Raw genomic sequence first — 19,120 nt, 5'->3', positions numbered from 1 at the left:
ATGCTTACTGCTTGAAGGCTCATTAAGGTTGAGTTAGTGAGCAAGGTGTGTAATGTACTGGTATGGTGTCTCCGTGTCCGCAGTCCCCGCCGCCAGGGCCATCACCACGGCGCCTCCCCACGCTCCGCTGGCTGCAGCTGCCGGTTCCCATTTTTTATACTTCCTCCGTTTTTTTGTTTTCTCATGTCGAAGGAGAGACTCATCGATACACACACACACACACACACACACACACACACACACACACACACACACACACACACACACACACACACACACACACAGTACACTGAATACTACATCACGACATATAAGTTAATGAACAAAGAAAACAGCAAAGCAATAACATAAGCAAAACAAAATCGTCTTTCGGGAGGGGAGGTCTTAGGTGAACTGAAAGAGAGAGAGAGAGAGAGAGAGAGAGAGAGAGAGAGAGAGAGAGAGAGAGAGAGAGAGAGAGAGAGAGAGAGAGAGAGAGAGAGAGAGAGAGAGAGAGAGAGAGAGAGACAGGGTGTGGGGGGGGAATAAGCGACAGACCACCTCGTGACTTCCTCTTGGTGGGATGAGACATGATCGGCCTCATTAATTGGCTTCCGTCCACCTCATGAGGGGCGGCCGAGGCTCAGGGAGCGGGAGGGACCAGCAGGAGGCTCCGGTCCCAGCGACGGAGAGGACCACGCAACACGGTCACTTTCGCACGTGAGAAAATCTGGTGACGGAGACGGTACCACTTCAGGAGTGTGTGTAAGTTACGCCTTTCACTTCAACTTCACTATCGTTATCACTGTTACTACTTTTAACATCATCAAGATAATCTCTCTAGCTAATACTAATCTAACTATTATTCTATCATAACTTCATTTCTACTACTGCTTTCACTTCAAAGCTTAACATCTTTATTACTACTACTACTACTACTTCTAACACCAACAAGACAATCTCTCTAACTATCTAATAGTCTTATCTAACTAATATTTTATTACAGCTTAATTTCTACTACTTGATACTACTTTTTAATACTACTCTTTCACTTCAAACTTCACCATCACTATCACTGTTACTATTAAAATCACCAAGACAATCTCTCTAACACTTATATAATTAGTATCTTATTATAGCTTCATGTCTTTTAATTAATACTACTGTTTTCACTTCAGATTTCATCATCACTATCACTGCTGTTATCCATAACACCAAAATAATCTCTTTAACTAATACTTATCTAAACAGTATTATATAACAACTTTATTTTTATTACATGTAACTACTGCTACTTTTATTTCACACTTCACCAGCATCGTCACTGCACTTACTTCCGACATCACCAATACATCTCTCACTACAACTGCTCTACTATTCCCATTAGCTACCACTGCTTCGTTTCTACTTTACTACAATTACTTTCACTTCCAATTTCACCGACACCACTTTCAAAGTCATCAATACATCTCTAACTACTACTACTACTACTACTACTACTACTACTACTACTACTACTACTACTTCAGGTACTATTCTAACAAGCTACCATTACTGCATTTCTACTACTTTACGACTGCTTCGCTTCCAAATTCACCAATATCACCACCAATGTCACTACTTCCAGCATCACCAATACGATATCTCCAACTTCCACTACTATATTTTTCTACTCGTATGATCAACAAAACCCTGTAAACATTAATGGCCTGTTATGTTGCTATTACCTACTATTTTTCCAAACATCTTATTCTATTACGAACGTTTCCTGTTTTGCTCTAATTCAACCTTGTTTTTTGACAATGATAATTTACACACCGGGTGCTTGTAACATCTCATTCTATTTTGAGCGTTTCCTGTCTCATTCTACGCAACATTGTAATAATTTGTATTTTTCTTATCGCAAGAAGTAGTGTATGCATCAGTAATATTCTTTGATTCATATTCTTAAACATTTGGGCGTCTTATCTTTACCTCTAACAGACTGTAATGAAAGTTACGACATGTTTAAGTGTGTTCATGAATAAGAAACATGGGGATTTTAAAAGTATTTACGATGAGAACGAAAAGCCTTTAAGAAAATATGCCTTTAAACATACACCTCAGCATTCAAGTAAGACAAAGTGAAGACTTACTACACGAAAAAGCCTCCTCCCCTGCAGGAGAGGTGGGTGGGCAGCGCTTCCCTCACCACCACCAAACAAGGCGAGCCTCCCACGCGGGTGTTGAATGAGACTGACAAGGGTGTGAGAGGAAAAAGAACCTCTTAAAGGACGACAGAAAAAAAAAGGAACAAAAGGTGTGAAAAACATGGCAACCTCGGGTAAAAAATGTGCGAGAAGAGTGAAACAAGACACAGGTGCGGAGGGCGGCGGGTGGCGCGGAGCTTCAGGGGTCGAATAAAAGGTGGTGAGGAGTGCCAGGTGTATGGAATCGTCCGCTGCTATAGAGTGCCAGGGGTTGTAGTGTGCGGGACTCGTGGCACAGTGCCGCATCGATCATTTGCCAACATTTTTCTAACAAGATTAATGGTGGATGTCCCTCCCAGGCTTCAAAGGTCTGCGCTGAGAAAGGCGACAAGAAAAGCGAAACAATTAGCCCCCTCTGCTGAATAGGCTTCTAATTGTGACTCGCTCCTCGACCGACCCAAATATATGTTTTTTCTCCCCCTCTCTTCTATCTCTTCTTTATTGTCGTAGGTCACCATCCTATGTAGGGAGAGGCCTTTTGACATGCAAAGAAAGAGTTGGTTGCAAGTGTTAAGGTCTTGTGGGATGTATGCATGGTGCCAGCCAGTAGTGAGCATATCATTTATATTGACCTGTGTGTGTGTGTGTGTGTGTGTGTGTGTGTGTGTGTGTGTGTGTGTGTGTGTAAGGCAGCAGGTGTTACCACAAAAGCAACCTACGTAGGCGGCACAGGTGTGACCCCGTCCTTCACGCAGGTACAGTCGTAGCTTTTCGAGGCTCAGGGCGTCCAAGTAATGGCTGGCCTCAGTCTTGAGCCGCATCCTCCTGATCGATCGTGCCCCAGGCGAGGCGAGGCCAGGAGGCGGCGAGGGCAGGCAGTATTTTCCTGGGGTCGCGGGCAAGTTTCTAGGTGATGAGAAAACCTTGAAAATTAGAGCCGCCGGCAGCAGTGGCAGTGTCACGACGCCTTCAAGGTTCACGCAATTAACTTGAGGCTATTCCGACTCGCTTCTTTGGGCATGGCGGTCACCTGTATTTAGTTTTCCTTTAACACTAACCTTTGGCCGCCAACCATGCGAAAAACTCTTCCAGATGAATCCCGTAACGAAGCTGCGGCTTCCTGGCGGAGTGTTCCCAAGGGCGCGGCTCGCCTCGCCTGCCCGCGGCGCTGTCCTCGCCTGAACACTATCACTAAGCCCCGTGTCGCCCGCGGAACAAAATATTCAAGAGCCATTATCGCCGTCGATTATGTCGCCTATTAGATTTCAGCAAAAAGGGCTGATGACTGACGCTCTTTGAGGCTTGTTTGGGAAGACTCCGAGCCGCGTGAAAGCCAGGCGTCCGTCGCCACTGTGTCCTCGTGGTCCGCCGATTCTTTGTGTTCTAGGAAAATTCAATCAACATAATCACACCTCCATCCGGACGAAAAATGACCACAATAACCGGCCAAAAGATGTGAAAAATGTCATTTCATCACAGACGCGAACAATGGCCAGTCTGGGGCCAGTTCCTCAGCACTTCGTTCGATTTCGCATCAGAGCGCAACATCCACGCGTGCGAAAATCCCATACTTTTTTGCAAGTTCCCATCAAATCCTAAATAATTCTCTATCACCATGAGAAAAAACACACAAGGGCCAAGACAACACACGAACACTAACGATAACAACTCCCACCACACAGCAACATTAGGGCGGACACTCCTGCACTCCTCATCACAGAGAATATGAAGGTGAGGTAGGAAGGGAAGGATATCAGTCAATCTGGCGGGATCATCATCACGTGTCCCAAAAGTCCCAAACACAGCCGCAGTCTTCCCGTGCCGAATTCCGAGGGACCAACGCCTGTCTGTCTACTGAAGAAGGCGCCGAAACGGGATGTAATACTGTAGCAGTGAACTCAGGCCTCGGCCCGTGGAAGGGGGGGTACAGGAGGAAATCTTCTAGTTAGTCTTTCAATCACCAGCCAATTACCTCAGATTACCGTCTGTGTGTTAGGGGAAGGGAAGGGCGGGGCACCGAAGAAAAGGTTCAGAAAAATAGGAGCATAAAATATTCCATAGGGTAATATAAAAAGGGAGGATTTTACTGAATAACAAGGAAAATTAATGTTACTGTTATAAACTGAGGTAATTGTAAGAGGAATTTAATGATTACTTTTATATCAATCTCTATAATGTGTGTGTGTGTGTGTGTGTGTGTGTGTGTGTGTGTGTGTGTGTGTGTGTGTGTGTGTGTGTGTGTGTGTGTGTGTTTACAAGTCACATCAATTATATTCCCACGTACAAACAACCTCAGCAGTTATAACAACAACAACAACAACAATAACAAAAACAACAAAAACAACAAAAACAACAACAACAACAACAACAATGCATCAACACAATAGCGTTCCTCTCTCTTTCTCACTCTGAACACACACACACACACACACACACACACACACACACACACATATTGCTCACATAGTTCCGATTTCTCTGATTCAGAAAACCAGGTACTACATCCGGTTTATTAATTAATTGTTTCGACCTGGAAAATGCAAGTCCAAACGCGTCACCGAACTAATTAATACTAATTCCTCCATAATGCGGTGCTAAAAAAGTCATTATTGTTTTAACGCTGATAATTAAAGCGAAGCCGGAGAGGTAAACACACACACACACACACACACTCAGAGCACGGAATTATGTCAAAACAAAACTCAAACTAAATAAATAATGGTGTTGAGAGAAGGTAGGAAAAAAAAAAGCACACAAAAAAAAAAAAAACGAAAATAGGAAATACCAAACACTGACAAACAACAACAATGGTAGCAACAACAAATGGAAACAAACACAAGCAAAACAAGACAAAAACTGAATCTTACCCTGAAAGAAAAAAAAAAAAAAACAGAATAACTAGAAAAACACACATCAACCCCTCAAGGATAGAGTAACAAAAAAAAAAAAAAAATCAAACACACACACACACACACACACACACACACACACACACACACACACACACACACACACACACACACACACATAATTACCAACCAGAGATACAGTTAATTAGGCCATTAGAGTTACGTATGTTAATAATAATGAGTGATCTACAGTAAATAATTAGTACTAGGATTATTATTACTACGTTAGGTCATTATGGAGACTCGGCCACGATGAGTATTAGTGTATATTAAGTCAGTGCTAATTAGTTGAGGGAAGGGGGAAGAGAGGGGGAGGGGGATGGGGGCCACTTACGCGCTAATCATTGGCAGTCTCTAATTACTTGTTAGTCAAAGGTCGAGTAATCAGGAGAGAGAGAGAGAGAGAGAGAGAGAGAGAGAGAGAGAGAGAGAGAGAGAGAGAGAGAGAGAGAGAGAGAGAGAGAGAGAGAGAGAGAGAGAGAGAGAGAGAGAGAGAATGTAGACAAACAAATATATATATCTATACGTAGATGAAAAAAAGTGCATTTAAGATGGAAAAGGAGGAGGAGGAGGAGGAGGAGGAGGAGGAGGAGGAGGAGGAGGAGGAGGAGGAGAGGAGGAGGAGGAGGAGGAGGAGGAGGAGGAGGAGGTTTACAAATAAGACAAGGAAAAATAGGAGATAAAGAAAATCACAGAAATGAATGAAAACGAAGAATGATAACAGGAGGAAAACAAACAAGAAAAAAAGAGACAGAGAGAGAGAGCAACAAATAAATAAATAAATAAAAAAAATAAAGAATGAAATACAAAAGGGTTGAGAGACTAATTAGAACAGGTATTAGGCATCAAGTATGAGCTGAAGGAGGTCATGGGTTTGGGTAGGTGGGGTGCTATGAGTAGGGGAGAGGCGAGGGTTAGTTGACAACACATACTACGACTTCTACAACTTTGGGGGTCGCCGTCTCCCTACCTTCCATCTGGCAATTGTCGCCACTGTTGGTCTGGTGCAAAGCTGGAAGTGAGAAATGAGGAGGTAAGTGTCAGGTGTATACAGGTAACAATCGTCCACAGGTGTCACAGGTAAGGTATGGGTGAAGATGGACAGGGACAGGTAATACTTTTCAATACGTCACTTGAGTATCAGAGTCTTCTATTTCCTCAGATACTACTCACTACACACTACAGACACACACAAACACACACACTGAATTAGGTAAGTGTGATATATCTTTTATTTTTTGTAGGTATTGTTTTTATGTAACCTTTGGGTGAACGACGGAGCAGCAGACAAATTATTATTGTTATTTTTGCTCTTTCACCAAGATAAATATTTGTTAATTGTCATGTGATACTCGTATACCCTTTTCGAGGTCTGTATGAGTAAACAAACCTTCAACCTTTCAACCTTTCAACACACACACACACACACACACACACACACACACACACACACACACACACACACACACACACACACACACACATCTCCCTCGTGGAAAAAATAACACACACATACATCAGTACACCTCATCACAACACACGTACAAATAAACTGCAGTACAAAGGCGTCGTATCACCGCACTGTGTCCTTGTCTTCTGGGTGGCATTCAAGCAGGGCAGGAGAAAATAATGATAAAAATAATCACCATGGACCATTCAGACTACCACACTATTTGCATACCTGCTTTTTTTTTATCCAGATCTTTGTTTCTTATTATTACTCTCCTTCCATTAATTGGTATTAGCATATATATACATTTTTTTGCAGGTAATTTAATTCATGAGCTTCGTAGAATATGATACACTCTACATAATGAGCGGGTACATAATTTGAGTTTAAGAATTGTTATGCTGGTGGTGATGAGGTTGATTTGTCAAGTCAGGCAAACCATGGTGTCTCTGAATTGTTAAGGTGTTTTGTTAAGAAAGACACGAGTTGTTTATTTTATAGACCCATGTATTTTGAGACCCATACTTTATGTTCAAGTTATTTTCAAGAATGTGAGGAATGATAGGATAATTGTTACGCTGGCATTTTTTTTCCCTTGCTCATCGTAATATTAAGGAAAGAAACAATTGATGAAGATGATGAGAGGTAAAGATTCTCTCTCTCTCTCTCTCTCTCTCTCTCTCTCTCTCTCTCTCTCTCTCTCTCTCTCTCTCTCTCTCTCTCTCTCTCTCTCTCACTTCCACGGCTCAATAAAACTTCTCCGACAGTGGTCCCCGCGTGAGCAAACTTCAGGCCGGCACTAACAAGCTTGTTTCCCGGCATAATAAATTGTTTCTCATTAAGTAGGGGGCGGTACGGGAGGGGCGAGGGATGGGGATGGAGTAAGGAGTGGGAGTGAGAGGCGTATCGTCGTGGGGAGCGAGGAGGGAGGAGGGAGGAGGGCGGCTGGAGGGGATGCTGAGTGGGGCCCTGGAATGTGAAAAAGAATCCAGGAGTTTATGTTATTGTGCACTTGTGAATTTATTGCTGTGTTTTGAATGCTTCTCCTGGTGGCGGATTTTTTTTTTTATTTAATCTTTTTTTTTTTTTTTTGTCTTTTGCAGGAGTAAATACACTAACCTCCCACTCTTTCCAAGGCGTAGCATCGGCCTGTTATTTCCTCGACACGAAGCCTTACCAAGATGACACGCGTGGATTTAATGCATCCAAACCTTTAAACAGTTTCTACATTGTATCAGTTTCAGATATCGCTCATAAACGCACTGAAGAAAACCATTAATTTCTGCGTTACATTCCACGCATCATCGTAATTCCTCACCTAAGTGATTTCCCAGTCCACCTCCTTCACTCACATCATATATACTTTTTTCCTCTTAACTGAAACTTTTTTTTGATGTACTTGACGTAATTCCTCCCCTTAGTCTATTCCATCCTTACCTCCTTAACTCAGTATTGTTTATATTCACTAAAACTCAACTTTTCTTAGGTACTCAAAACACATTCCTCTTATTAGCTACACACTCTATTCTACCTTCACCTCCTTACTTACATCATATAATTTTCTCTTCACTAGTTATTCTCACGTACTCAAGACACATTTCTCTTCCTAGCCTCACACGGCGTATGAAACCTCTACCTCCTGACATTACATCGTTTTCTTTTCACTAGCTACTCTTGCGTACTCGAGGCACATTCCTCCTCTTAGCCTCACACGGCCTATCATGTCCTTTCCTCTCTCTAGTATCTTTTGTTGCTCAGCCATACACGCAGTGTTCCCTCCACCTCCGAGTCGCCCACCGCCAGGGAGCCAGGAGCCGTGGGTGCGCGGGAGGGACTTGGCAGGGGAGGGAATACATTATCCATAAGGAGAGGACGGCCAGCCATCCTCCCGGGCTCTTGATTTCATTAAGGTAATTACGGAATAATTATCAAGCGAAGACGTTGGGCAGCATCGCGTTCATTTGTGATGTAATCCAACTCGGTGCTTGACTCGAGGTAATGTCATGTTTCTGGGATGAATTTTTCGACGATTTATTAGACAGGCGAATGACTTGCTGGGAGGAAACGAGACAACCTTATAAAAACCTTACCATACTGAGTGACGCTCCAAAATGTCTCTAATAACACCACTCCGCGAACAAAGTGAGCTATAAAACACTTCTCTCCACAGCATCATTATTCCGGGACTTCCACACCAGCTCAGCGGCCCTTCCTGACCTCAGCAGTACCCGGGATGTTGCAACGTCTTTCCCTCCCCTCTCCCTCTCTCTCCCTGTCTCTCTCTGGCAATGTATGAGAGCAGGTCTAGCTGGCAAGGTCACTGGACAAGAGACTCAGGAGGAATGAGGCGACCGTGCACTGTCATCCACGTCCTTTGAAAACCACACGAAAAAATGAGAAGAGTAGGAGGAGGAGGATGGTGATGGTGACGGAAGAAAAACATTAGTCCGGACAATGTGCAAATTCATTACGTCTTTTAAAAACATAACGATGAAACTAAAAACAAAAAAGAAAAATGATGAGTAATAAAAAAAGGAGTATATAAAAGCTTCTTTCAGTTATAATAATATGAGGAGTGTACGTACTACTATTAATACTGTTACTGTTGTTACTACCACTACTACTACTACTACTACTACTACTACTACTACTACTACTACTACTATTATTATTACTGCAGGAAGAGGAACAAAGAGAGCGAATGAGAGAAGATAACAAGTTGGAGCAGAGCTGTAAGAGAAGCGCGAGAAAAAAAAAAAATAAAACAATCTCTCTCTCTCTCTCTCTCTCTCTCTCTCTCTCTCTCTCTCTCTCTCTCTCTCTCTCTCTCTCTCTCAATAAACATCAACACAGGCAAGACACAGCCGGCGGACGCATCGCAGACCCGAGGGGATGGTTCATGGTTCGGCACATACTTTCGGGGTCATTTTTAGCACTAATTAAAATCGGGGCGAGCTGAGGGCGAGATTAACGGCACATTTAACGCACACACCGAATTGCAATTACAAGACTCGACGGCAATAAAGAAAATAATGAAAAACTCTGCTCAACTCACCGCCACGCCCTTAACTTGGAGAAGGAGAGAAAAAGATGAGACGCGAGGAGTAAGAAGAAATAATACTGATAGTTCTGAAGACGATAAAAATGATGAGAATATAGAATAGGAGCTGGAGGAAGTAATATCTGTACCAAAAGAGAGAAAACAAGGGGTAGATAGGAGAGAGACAGAAGTAGAATGGGGGAAGACGCAAAGAATGAGATAACTCTATGAAACGAGGATCTTGAAGAGAGAGGCTGATGCAGGAGGGAAGGAAGAAGAGAGAAGAGAAAAGGAACAGCATGAGAAAGAGAAGTCTAGGAGAGAAGCAGAAGGAAGAAGCGAAGAATGAAAAAAAAAAAAAAACTAAGAAACGATGTTGACGAAAGGCTGGTGAAGGAGGGAAGGAGGAAGAGAGAAGAGAAGAAGAGCAGCATGAGGGCATTAATGTTCATATGGAGTGATGGATTACCACCGTGTTTGCTGCCAGGATGACCACGAACATGCGGAATATAAAGGAGACACGGATGATCAAGAAGAAAACACACGCACACACTAAGACTGAAAATAGCGAGGAAAAATATAAGAGAAAAGACGTGAAGAAAGACTGAGGTAAAGGAGGATGAAGGAAGACTAAAAAGAAAATACCAAATAATGTAGAAAAATGAAAGGGTTATGAAGAAGGGTAGAGGTTAAACGAAATTAGACATAAACCTGATAAAAAAAGAAAAGGAATCTAGCATATAAATAGGAAAGGGGATAAAATAAAGTAATAAAAGAAGAAAACAAGATAAAGAAACTACAGTGGATACAACAAGAATATAATAAGAAAACAAACAAACAAACAAACAAACAAACAAACAAAGAAGAATGAAAGCAATAAAAAAAAAGAAGAGAAAACTAGAACAACACACAACCTACTTACACGCAAATATATGCACAGAAAACGTAACAAAAGCGAAGCAAACAGTACCTAGCACAAACAACGCCTCCATTATAATAAGAGACAATGGACATGTAATATGAATTATGAAAGAAAATATAACTGGAAAGCCCGAATTTGGGTAATGTCAGCGGGAGGTGTTTTGGTAGTAGAGACAAGGCCGAGGAGGACGAGTAAGGAGGAGAGAAGGAGAGGGGAGAGGCGGGAGGACAACAGGAAGATACAGTAAGAAAGAACTGTAGGTGGACACTGAGCTTAAGAATGAGAAGATGAACGTCAGAAGATAAAGGAGGTTGTAAAAAAAACGCAAGAATTGAGATAGAGGTGCGAGGAATACAAAAGGAAAAGGAGACTTGTAAAAATGAGAGAGAAAAAAAAAAAAAAAACAGGAGAACACGAAGGAGAAAAAGAGAAGACATTGTGACAGTAAAGAATGAAGAGGGATGAGATAGAAGAAAATAAGAAAGATAAGGAAGAGAGGATAGGATGTATTAGAATAATGAAAACTGATAAATGCTGGATGAAAATAAGAAAAGGGAGAAATACATAAAAAATAGTTAATAAAAATAAGAACAGAGGAAGAGGACATGAATAAACGTCACAGAGGATGGGGATAGGAAGGAATACACGTGGAGAAAAGGGAGAAGAGTGAGAGGAAAGAGGAATACATGGATAAACTCCTTAGAGGATAGGAATAGGAAGAATACACGTGGAGAAGAGGGGATGAAAAGAGAAGACAGAGAGAGGAGTACATGTGGAGAAGAGGGAGAAGGAGAGGAAAGAGAAGAGGAGGACACAGGGAGGCTATTACCACCTCCGCAAGGCACGCTGGAACAGTCCCATTTTTCGGGTTTAATTAAAATCATCAGAGGTTAGCTCAACGCCAGATACAAGACCAGAAGTCGAGTGGTAATTTGGAAAGCGAGGAGGCAGCGTGCATACGGATGTGGGGGACGCGACGCCGGTGTAGTGTTGCGATGGTGTTCTGTGGTGTAGTGTCTTCGGATACTGACTGTAGTGTGGTGAGGTGCGTGGAGCTAGTGTGGTGACGCTACTGAAAGTGTAGTGGTGTAATGGGTGTAGCGTCTTGCGTGTTGCCACCTTCAGGAGTGTCAAAAGGGTTAAGAAAAATCGCTGGATGTGGATGAGAGGTTGTAATCCATCTCATCCATTCTTGTGTTGTCCCGAGGGAGGAGGAGGAGGAGGAGGAAGGTACGAGATTACATCGAAGCAAGGGACTAATTGTGCGGTCATTAGTGAGGGATTCCTGGCAGGACCACAAACGAGGTAGGATTCTTATAGACCAAAACAATAATACGGTGAACCTAAGGGAAGGGTCAGGGATAATTACGGTGATGGCCAACAAAGAGGAGCCTGGAATGGACCCTGCAGATGAATAGATGGGGAAAAAAAGAGGAAAGAGGAAGGAGAGAAAGAAGAACTGAAAAGAAGAATGGGAGAAAAGGCATCATTAGATGGACATATGAATAAAAAGGAAAGAGAGAAGATAAAAGAGGGATAAAAAAGAGAATTAAATGAAAAGAAAGAGGGTAGGAAGAGAACCAGCATATGAAAATAAGGAAAAAGAAGGAAGAGAGAAGAAAAGAGAGGAAAGAGAAATGGAATAAACGAAACAGGCAAGAAAGGATCACTTAAATGAACACGCAAATAAGTAAAAAAGAAAAGAAAAAGAGGACTGAAACAAAAGGGAAGGAGCACAGCAGAACCACTTAGGCTTGTAAATAAAAATGTTGCTATACTTTCAACGCTGTTAGAAAATACAACAACTAAAGTTAAAAGTGTGAAACCTGAACGAAGTAGAGTGTGAGACATTACTATTGCTAAATCTAAACGGAAACTGAAAAAAGAGGAAGAACAGGTGTACCTTAACCCTTTCACTGCGGTATGCAACAATTCACAGCAGAAAGAAGTAATGTATGAAATTTTTATAACCACTGGCAAAAGAAGAAACGGGTGAAAAGGAATACAGTTTGCAATATCCAGCCAATATAATGTTTGAAAGTAGCTGTAAAACGAAAACAAATGTCCAGAATGGTTAGTGATTAAGGAAAGACATACCAAATAACAGAGAATGGGTTAAGAATACAAAAGCGGATATTTAAACAGGTGACACAGAAGACAAGACAGCAGGTATAAAAAGACCCCGCAGGTAAGTACTAGGTAGTAAACAAAGACTTTTACGCGGAAATAAACTTGCATGTAGTGTATATTATGTATAGCGCATGCGAATAGGGGTGTAGTGAACGTATATATGGCGGGCAGGACGTGGAAGTGTTATCAAGGGTATGACCACAGTGATTACTATGGGAAAGGCGCGCACTGTGACAAGACGCATAAAGATTCAGTATTTAGTATGTGACGAGAGGCGGCGACTGGTATCAGGTATATGGTGTCAGGATTATCTGTGCCACGTATATACCTGCTGGAAGTGAAGTGTGAAGGTGAACATATACGTTTGATGTTGAAGTGGTGGTGAGGTGGCGTGTCTGTGTCTGCGTGTGTGTGTGTGTGTGTGTGTGTGTGTGTGTGTGTGTGTGTGTGTGTGTGTGTGTGTGTGTGTGTGTGTGTGTGTGTGTGTGTGTGTGTGTGTGTGTTTGGATGAGGCCGTAGACGGAGGGTGGAGAGAAGCAGAGGAGCTACCGTTCCGACAGCGAGATTAAGGGAAATGAGACGCTGGACCGCTAATGTGAGATACAGGACGGTATTACTGCGCCGGCTGGCATACTAAGATGGCCGCTTCCTCCTCCTCCTCCTCCTCCTCCTCCTGCTCTTCCTTCTCCTCCTCCTCTTCCTCCTCCTGGTGCTGGTCGCCGTCTTTTCCTCCCTCTTAACCCTCTTCCTCTTTAGCTTCCTCTCTTCTCTGTCTCTCCTAAAAGGTTTTCGCGTCTCTCTCTCTCTCTCTCTCTCTCTCTCTCTCTCTCTCTCTCTCTCTCTCTCTCTCCTAACACAAGCGGTTCAGAAAGAAAACAAGTACACACGAAACGATGCAATAATATCGAGGAACAAGGGATGTGGGGAAAGAAAGAGCAGAGAGGAGAGGAGGTGGTGGTGGAGGGAAGGAAACTCAAGGAAGAGGAGGAAGAGCAGGAGGAAGGTAGGTGGTGATGGCGGGACGCGAGGCAGTTGGTGGTGCAGCAGAAGGTGGTGGTGGTGGTGGTGGTGTGCGCCTCTCACCTTTAGGCTGGCCAGGCGTCCGTAGTGACTCTCCCACTGTCTGCTTCTGGCCGCCTCCCTCCCACTACTACTATTGCTACTACTATTACTATTACTACTACTATTACTTGGACTTGCCTTATCTCCTTTTATTTACATTAGTCAGTCAGTACGATAGTCTTCTACTGTTACTATTGGCCATCTACTCCTGGCATCCTCTTCCTGTCTATTACTAAGTACACATTCCTTTTACTCCAACGTACATTAATTTTCACTACTGTATTACATTGTACTTCTACTACTACAACTAATTTTATCTCTTGCTTTCTGCTGAGGTCTTATTTTTCTTTCTTTAATTTATCCTACGTATATTTCCAGCTCGTATGACGCTATTTCTTTTCTTCTTCTTCTGCTACTACTACTACTACTACTACTACTACTACTACTACTACTACTACTACTACTACTACTACTACTACTACAACAACTACTACTACTACTGCTACTACTACTACTATTACTACTACTACTACTTGTGCCTCGTACTTCGCTTCCCTAACTCGCCCACTTCCCCTTACACATCATCTGCTACACGTGTCACATCATCCTTGGCATTGCATCTTTCTCATAGCGCAATACCCGTCACCAATCGTGGGTATATATATGTGGCACACTCATCCACTTGTCACTCCCCACTTGTCACCTGGCACTCCCGTATACAGCGTTAAGTACTTGTAGACGCACTTGACTGATGACATCCAGTTATCTGTTACTTCATTCTTTGTGTATTATTATTCTTTTGTATGTTATTCCATTAGACGCTTCCAGTTTTTTTTCTTATTTCTGCATTTCCCTTTCTATCTATCTTATGTTTCAGTTTAGTTTGACATCACCGAGGAGGCAAACCAATACAGTTTCGTCTTATAAATTACACAAAACACAATGGCCGGAGGTAAAGAAATGACTGATAAATTAAATGACTATAGCTCTTTCGTTTTCTCTCTCTGGTGTGGATTTCTCGTGTGTCTGTCACCACCACCACTACCACCACCATCGCCCTTCTGTTCCTTGTCTCTCAACTTCATCTGGCGTAACAAGAGGGAAACCGGGAGGCGGATGATGTTTGCCTCTCAGTGTAATGTTTTGTAATGTCTCGTTACTCTTACTAAGTCTCGAATGGAGGAGGTAACTGTTGCAATTTGCCTCATAGTGTGTTGCCTGTGATATATAAGTAATTAGAGGTGAGATTATGGACCTACTACCTGTATCGGATGTGTGTTATTACCGCCGCGCTCTAACCTAAGGGAACTTACGTAGGAACTCGCGCAGAGATGGACGTGGTAGTAAAGTGAGTGTAGGTTATCACAATACTTGATCTGGCTTTATAAATGCATTAGTGTAAAGTAAATGCCAGGAAGTTTACACTTTATATGTTGATTAGGCTTGTAACGACACCACTAATGCCACCGCCACCACCACAGCCGCCAGACAACAAAGCTGCCGCCATCACTCATCACCACCACCGCCATCATCACCGCTACCGTCACCTCCATCAATACACTGCAAAAGAGGCAGCACTGCAAACACCACTACGGCCACCACCATTACCACCACCACCATCATCATCACCATCACCACCACAGCCTTCCAATTCAATCACACCAACCACCATTACTCTCACCAAAAGACGATGACGACGAGAGAGAGAGAGAGAGAGAGAGAGAGAGAGAGAGAGAGAGAGAGAGAGAGAGAGAGAGAGAGAGAGAGAGAGAGAGAGAGAGAGAAGGAAAGATAAGACGAAAGGCAAGGAGTGAAGAAGTGAAGAAGGGAAGAAGCAGCATGAACGAATGAAAAGGAAAGAATGTAAGGAGATTAAAAGAAGGAAGGAAGATGAGAGGAAAGGAGGAAGAGGGAAGAAGGGAGGAAAAGAGGAAGGGATGGAGGGAGGTGCTAGAAAGGATAAGATAAAAAGAATATCAAGAATAGAAGAACGGATGAAAAGGAAAGAACGTAAGACGATTGAAAGAAAGAAGGTGAGAGGAAAGGAGGAAAAGGATGAGGAAGGAAGGGAAGGAGGGAGGAGGGGGGGTGCTCACGTCTGCTAGGAAGGACGTGGCATCATTACCTCCGCCAGTGTTATCATTACGTCGAGGGGAAATCTGCGGAGGGAAGGAGAAAGGATGGGAGAGACAGACAGACAGACAGACAGACAGACAGCCAGACAGACAGACAGACAGACAGACAGACAGACAGACAGAGAGAGAGAGAGAGAGAGAGAGAGAGAGAGAGAGAGAGAGAGAGAGAGAGAGAGAGAGAGAGAGAGAGAGAGAGAGAGAGAGAGAGAGAGAGAGAGAGAGTCGTGATCCGAAATACAAGCACAGAATTAATAAAAAAGAAGCGACAAAAGGCAGATGAAAGACAGGAAATGAAGACCAATGAGAAGTGAATGAAAAAAAAAAAGTAATGAGACAAAGACAAAATTTATTGTAGTAAAGAAAGAAAATCAGAAAATTAACTGTAAAAAGTGAAAAACAGTTGGTGAGAATAAACGGATGAAAAAAAAAAATTAAGAATACTGAAAAGAGGGAAGTGTGGTAGAAAGACTGAAGAGTGAAAAGAAAAGACAGACATGAAGTGACATTAACTGACGGTAAAATAATGCAAAAAAATACTGAAAAGGCAGGAATGAGATCTAATAATCACAAAAATACACATTAATTCTCAACAATAAATATTAATGAAAGAATGAAATAACGGGAAAAACACATAAGAAATACACAACAAAGCAAAAAACAAACAGAATCAATGAGAAAATTAAACGAAATTGAAAATATACGAACAATAAAAAATAAATAACGCAAGAGACAAAGAATAAAGAAAACACTGGAAAAAAGTAATCATCATACCGATTCTGATAATGATAATAATAAAAGCATTATAGAAACGCTTAAAAAAAAAAAAAAAAAAAAAAAAAAACATATTCCTAAAATGATATTCCTATTGAGACATCACATCACATCACATCACATTGCACACACACACACACACACACACACACACACACACACACACACACACACACACACACACACACACACACACACACACACAAAGCTGGAAGAAAACAGTGCAATCTTTCTTCATTACGAAGTTGTTAATATCAAGCAACACCGCACGCACAAATTTCCTTTTTTTCCTTGTTTTCCTCTTCATGTCTCCTTGTGCGTTGAAAAAGGATGTATTTCTCTCTTGCTTCCTTCTTCCTTCCTTGTGTTTTCCTCATATTTTACAAGTTATCTGTGTACTGCTTCCCTTATTTTTTATTCTTTATTTTTTTTCCTTACATTTGTGTCTTAATTATATGTTATTTTCCTTCTCCTTAATTTTCTATATTGTTTTCCTTATATTTGTATGCTATTTCTACGTTTTCTTCCTTGTTTTCGCTTTTTGTTTGTTTGTTTCATTTGTTCCCTTTACGTTCATATGATTCTCTTAATCCTTATTTACTTTAATGTCATATTCATTGGTTTCGGATTCGAGTTTCTTTAATTTCATTAATTAAACTTGGCATTTCAGTTTTCCTTCATTATTCCGTGTGAAAATTTTGACTATTATATTCAACCTTTTTTTTCTGACGCTTAAATTGAAGTTGATTTTGTTGGCTATCATACCTTCAAGTCCAAACCAAGCTACTCCATTATTCACTGTCATGCTTTCAATTATGTTTATTAACTCTTTTAAATTCCATTTTAAACTTACAACACAACATTTCCATTCATCTCCATTCATTCATAGCAGTCAAAGGGTTAAGTGCCTGTCGTTACACTTCTGTTCAGTAAAATCATTAGTGTTTCTGGAGTAACTGGTGTCATTCGCAGCCGAGCGAACGAGAGTCTGAACCCGCTGTTTTGTTTGTAAGTTATTGTAGAGGATGATAAGGGGGAGTGAACCCATAAAGGATGCGTGAACGAGTCTACGAGGCCAAAGTTGAGGAGGAATTAAGGGCTGAAATGGCCGGAACTTGTTAATTTTTACTGCCTCTCTCAGGAATTGCCGTCTTTTTACTTCTCCTTCGTGGATTATTGCCTTTTTTTTTGTTCACTTAATGCCTCTTTTTTCATGCTTGTTTTCACTTGACATTTATCTTTCCTCCCTTGTTAATTTTTATGATCTCTTCTTAATAATTGCTGTAGCTATCCTTTCTGTTTCACTTCTCTTTCGTGAATCAGTCTTTTTTGTTCACTTAATACCTCTTATTTTACGTTTGTTTTCATTTAACCTTTATCTTTCCTTCCTTGTTATTTTCTACCATCTCTTCTTAATAGTTACTTTACTTCTTCCTCATTTAATTTTTCTTTCCTGTATTACTGTCATTTTTTTTTTTTCACTTAATGGCTCTATTATTAAACATGCTCTAATTTAGCATTCATTTCCTCCTAAGTCAAGTAAGATTTCACCCACAAAGCGTTACTCCGGAGTCAGTGGTTCAGTTGGTCAGTGTTCTTGCGAATTATCCTGTTTGTTTTTCCCTTCTTCTTTCACGTAATGCTTTTTTAATTACGCATATTTTCACTTGACATTAATTTCCTCTAAAGTTAAGTAAGATTTCACCCACAAAACGTTACTCTGGAGTCAGTCAGTCACTGTTCCTAAAACAAACTTAACCCTAAAATTACCTACTAACCTGTATTCTTCATTGACTAATCCAACCTACCCTCCTTCCCTCCTGCTCTTCGTGACAGCTAACCGTACATAACCCAAGGACTCAAAGCTCCCACACACCAACTGACGACGCAGGGACACTCAACACATCCACAGACACACAACACTGGCAGGGATACGTCGGTGTTTACTCTGCTGACACACTCGTCCTCAGCTGCGGCGTGGAAATGACAGGAGGCGGCTGAAGGAACCCTGTCATTAGGTAACACTTAGGGCGCGTCCGGAAACAAATATTTTAGCGTGTTATGGGAGACCTTTTGATGAATTAGTTTCGTTATTACACGCTTCTGCTGGATGGGCTGGATGAAGAGGGAGGGGAAAGGAGTAGCGAGTGATGGAAGGGGGTTAAGATGGGTCAAGGAAGAAGGTAAACGGCTAATGAGGGGAAGTGGGGCAGGTAAAGGTGTGTTAGGCATAAGGTAAGAGAGGAAAGAAACAAAAATAAAGGTGTCGATGATAAATGAAAATAAAAGGAGATAGGAAGAGGAGATAAGAGAAGGGGATGAAGAGCAGATATCCAGTAATTGGTGGAAAACAGAGGATAATGATAGGACATGATGGGACTCGTAACCCTAGCGTCCCTGCGAGAGAGAGAGAGAGAGAGAGAGAGAGAGAGAGAGAGAGAGAGAGAGTAAAAAGGAGAGTGCCAAGGGTGCCAGTGATCCTTGCCACTCCTTTGCGCGGCACTGGACAGACAAAATGGCGGACGTGAGGTGG

General features: G+C 41.9%; 1 protein-coding gene across 1 annotated transcript in view; it reads right to left on the bottom strand.

Moving 5' to 3' along the window:
- The window catches only part of LOC135089153 (protein trachealess-like), a 101,939-nt gene that overhangs the window by 71,266 nt on the left and 11,553 nt on the right, over window positions 1–19,120 (bottom strand). The window contains 1 exon segment of the mRNA XM_063984444.1: window positions 6,048–6,089. Coding sequence (XP_063840514.1) covers window positions 6,048–6,089 — 42 coding nt within the window.

This window comes from Scylla paramamosain, chromosome 32 (genome assembly GCF_035594125.1).
Source record: "Scylla paramamosain isolate STU-SP2022 chromosome 32, ASM3559412v1, whole genome shotgun sequence".
Taxonomy (NCBI): domain Eukaryota; kingdom Metazoa; phylum Arthropoda; class Malacostraca; order Decapoda; family Portunidae; genus Scylla; species Scylla paramamosain.
The sequence above is the reverse complement of the archived record's forward strand: the minus strand, read 5'-3'. Positions and strand labels throughout refer to the sequence as shown.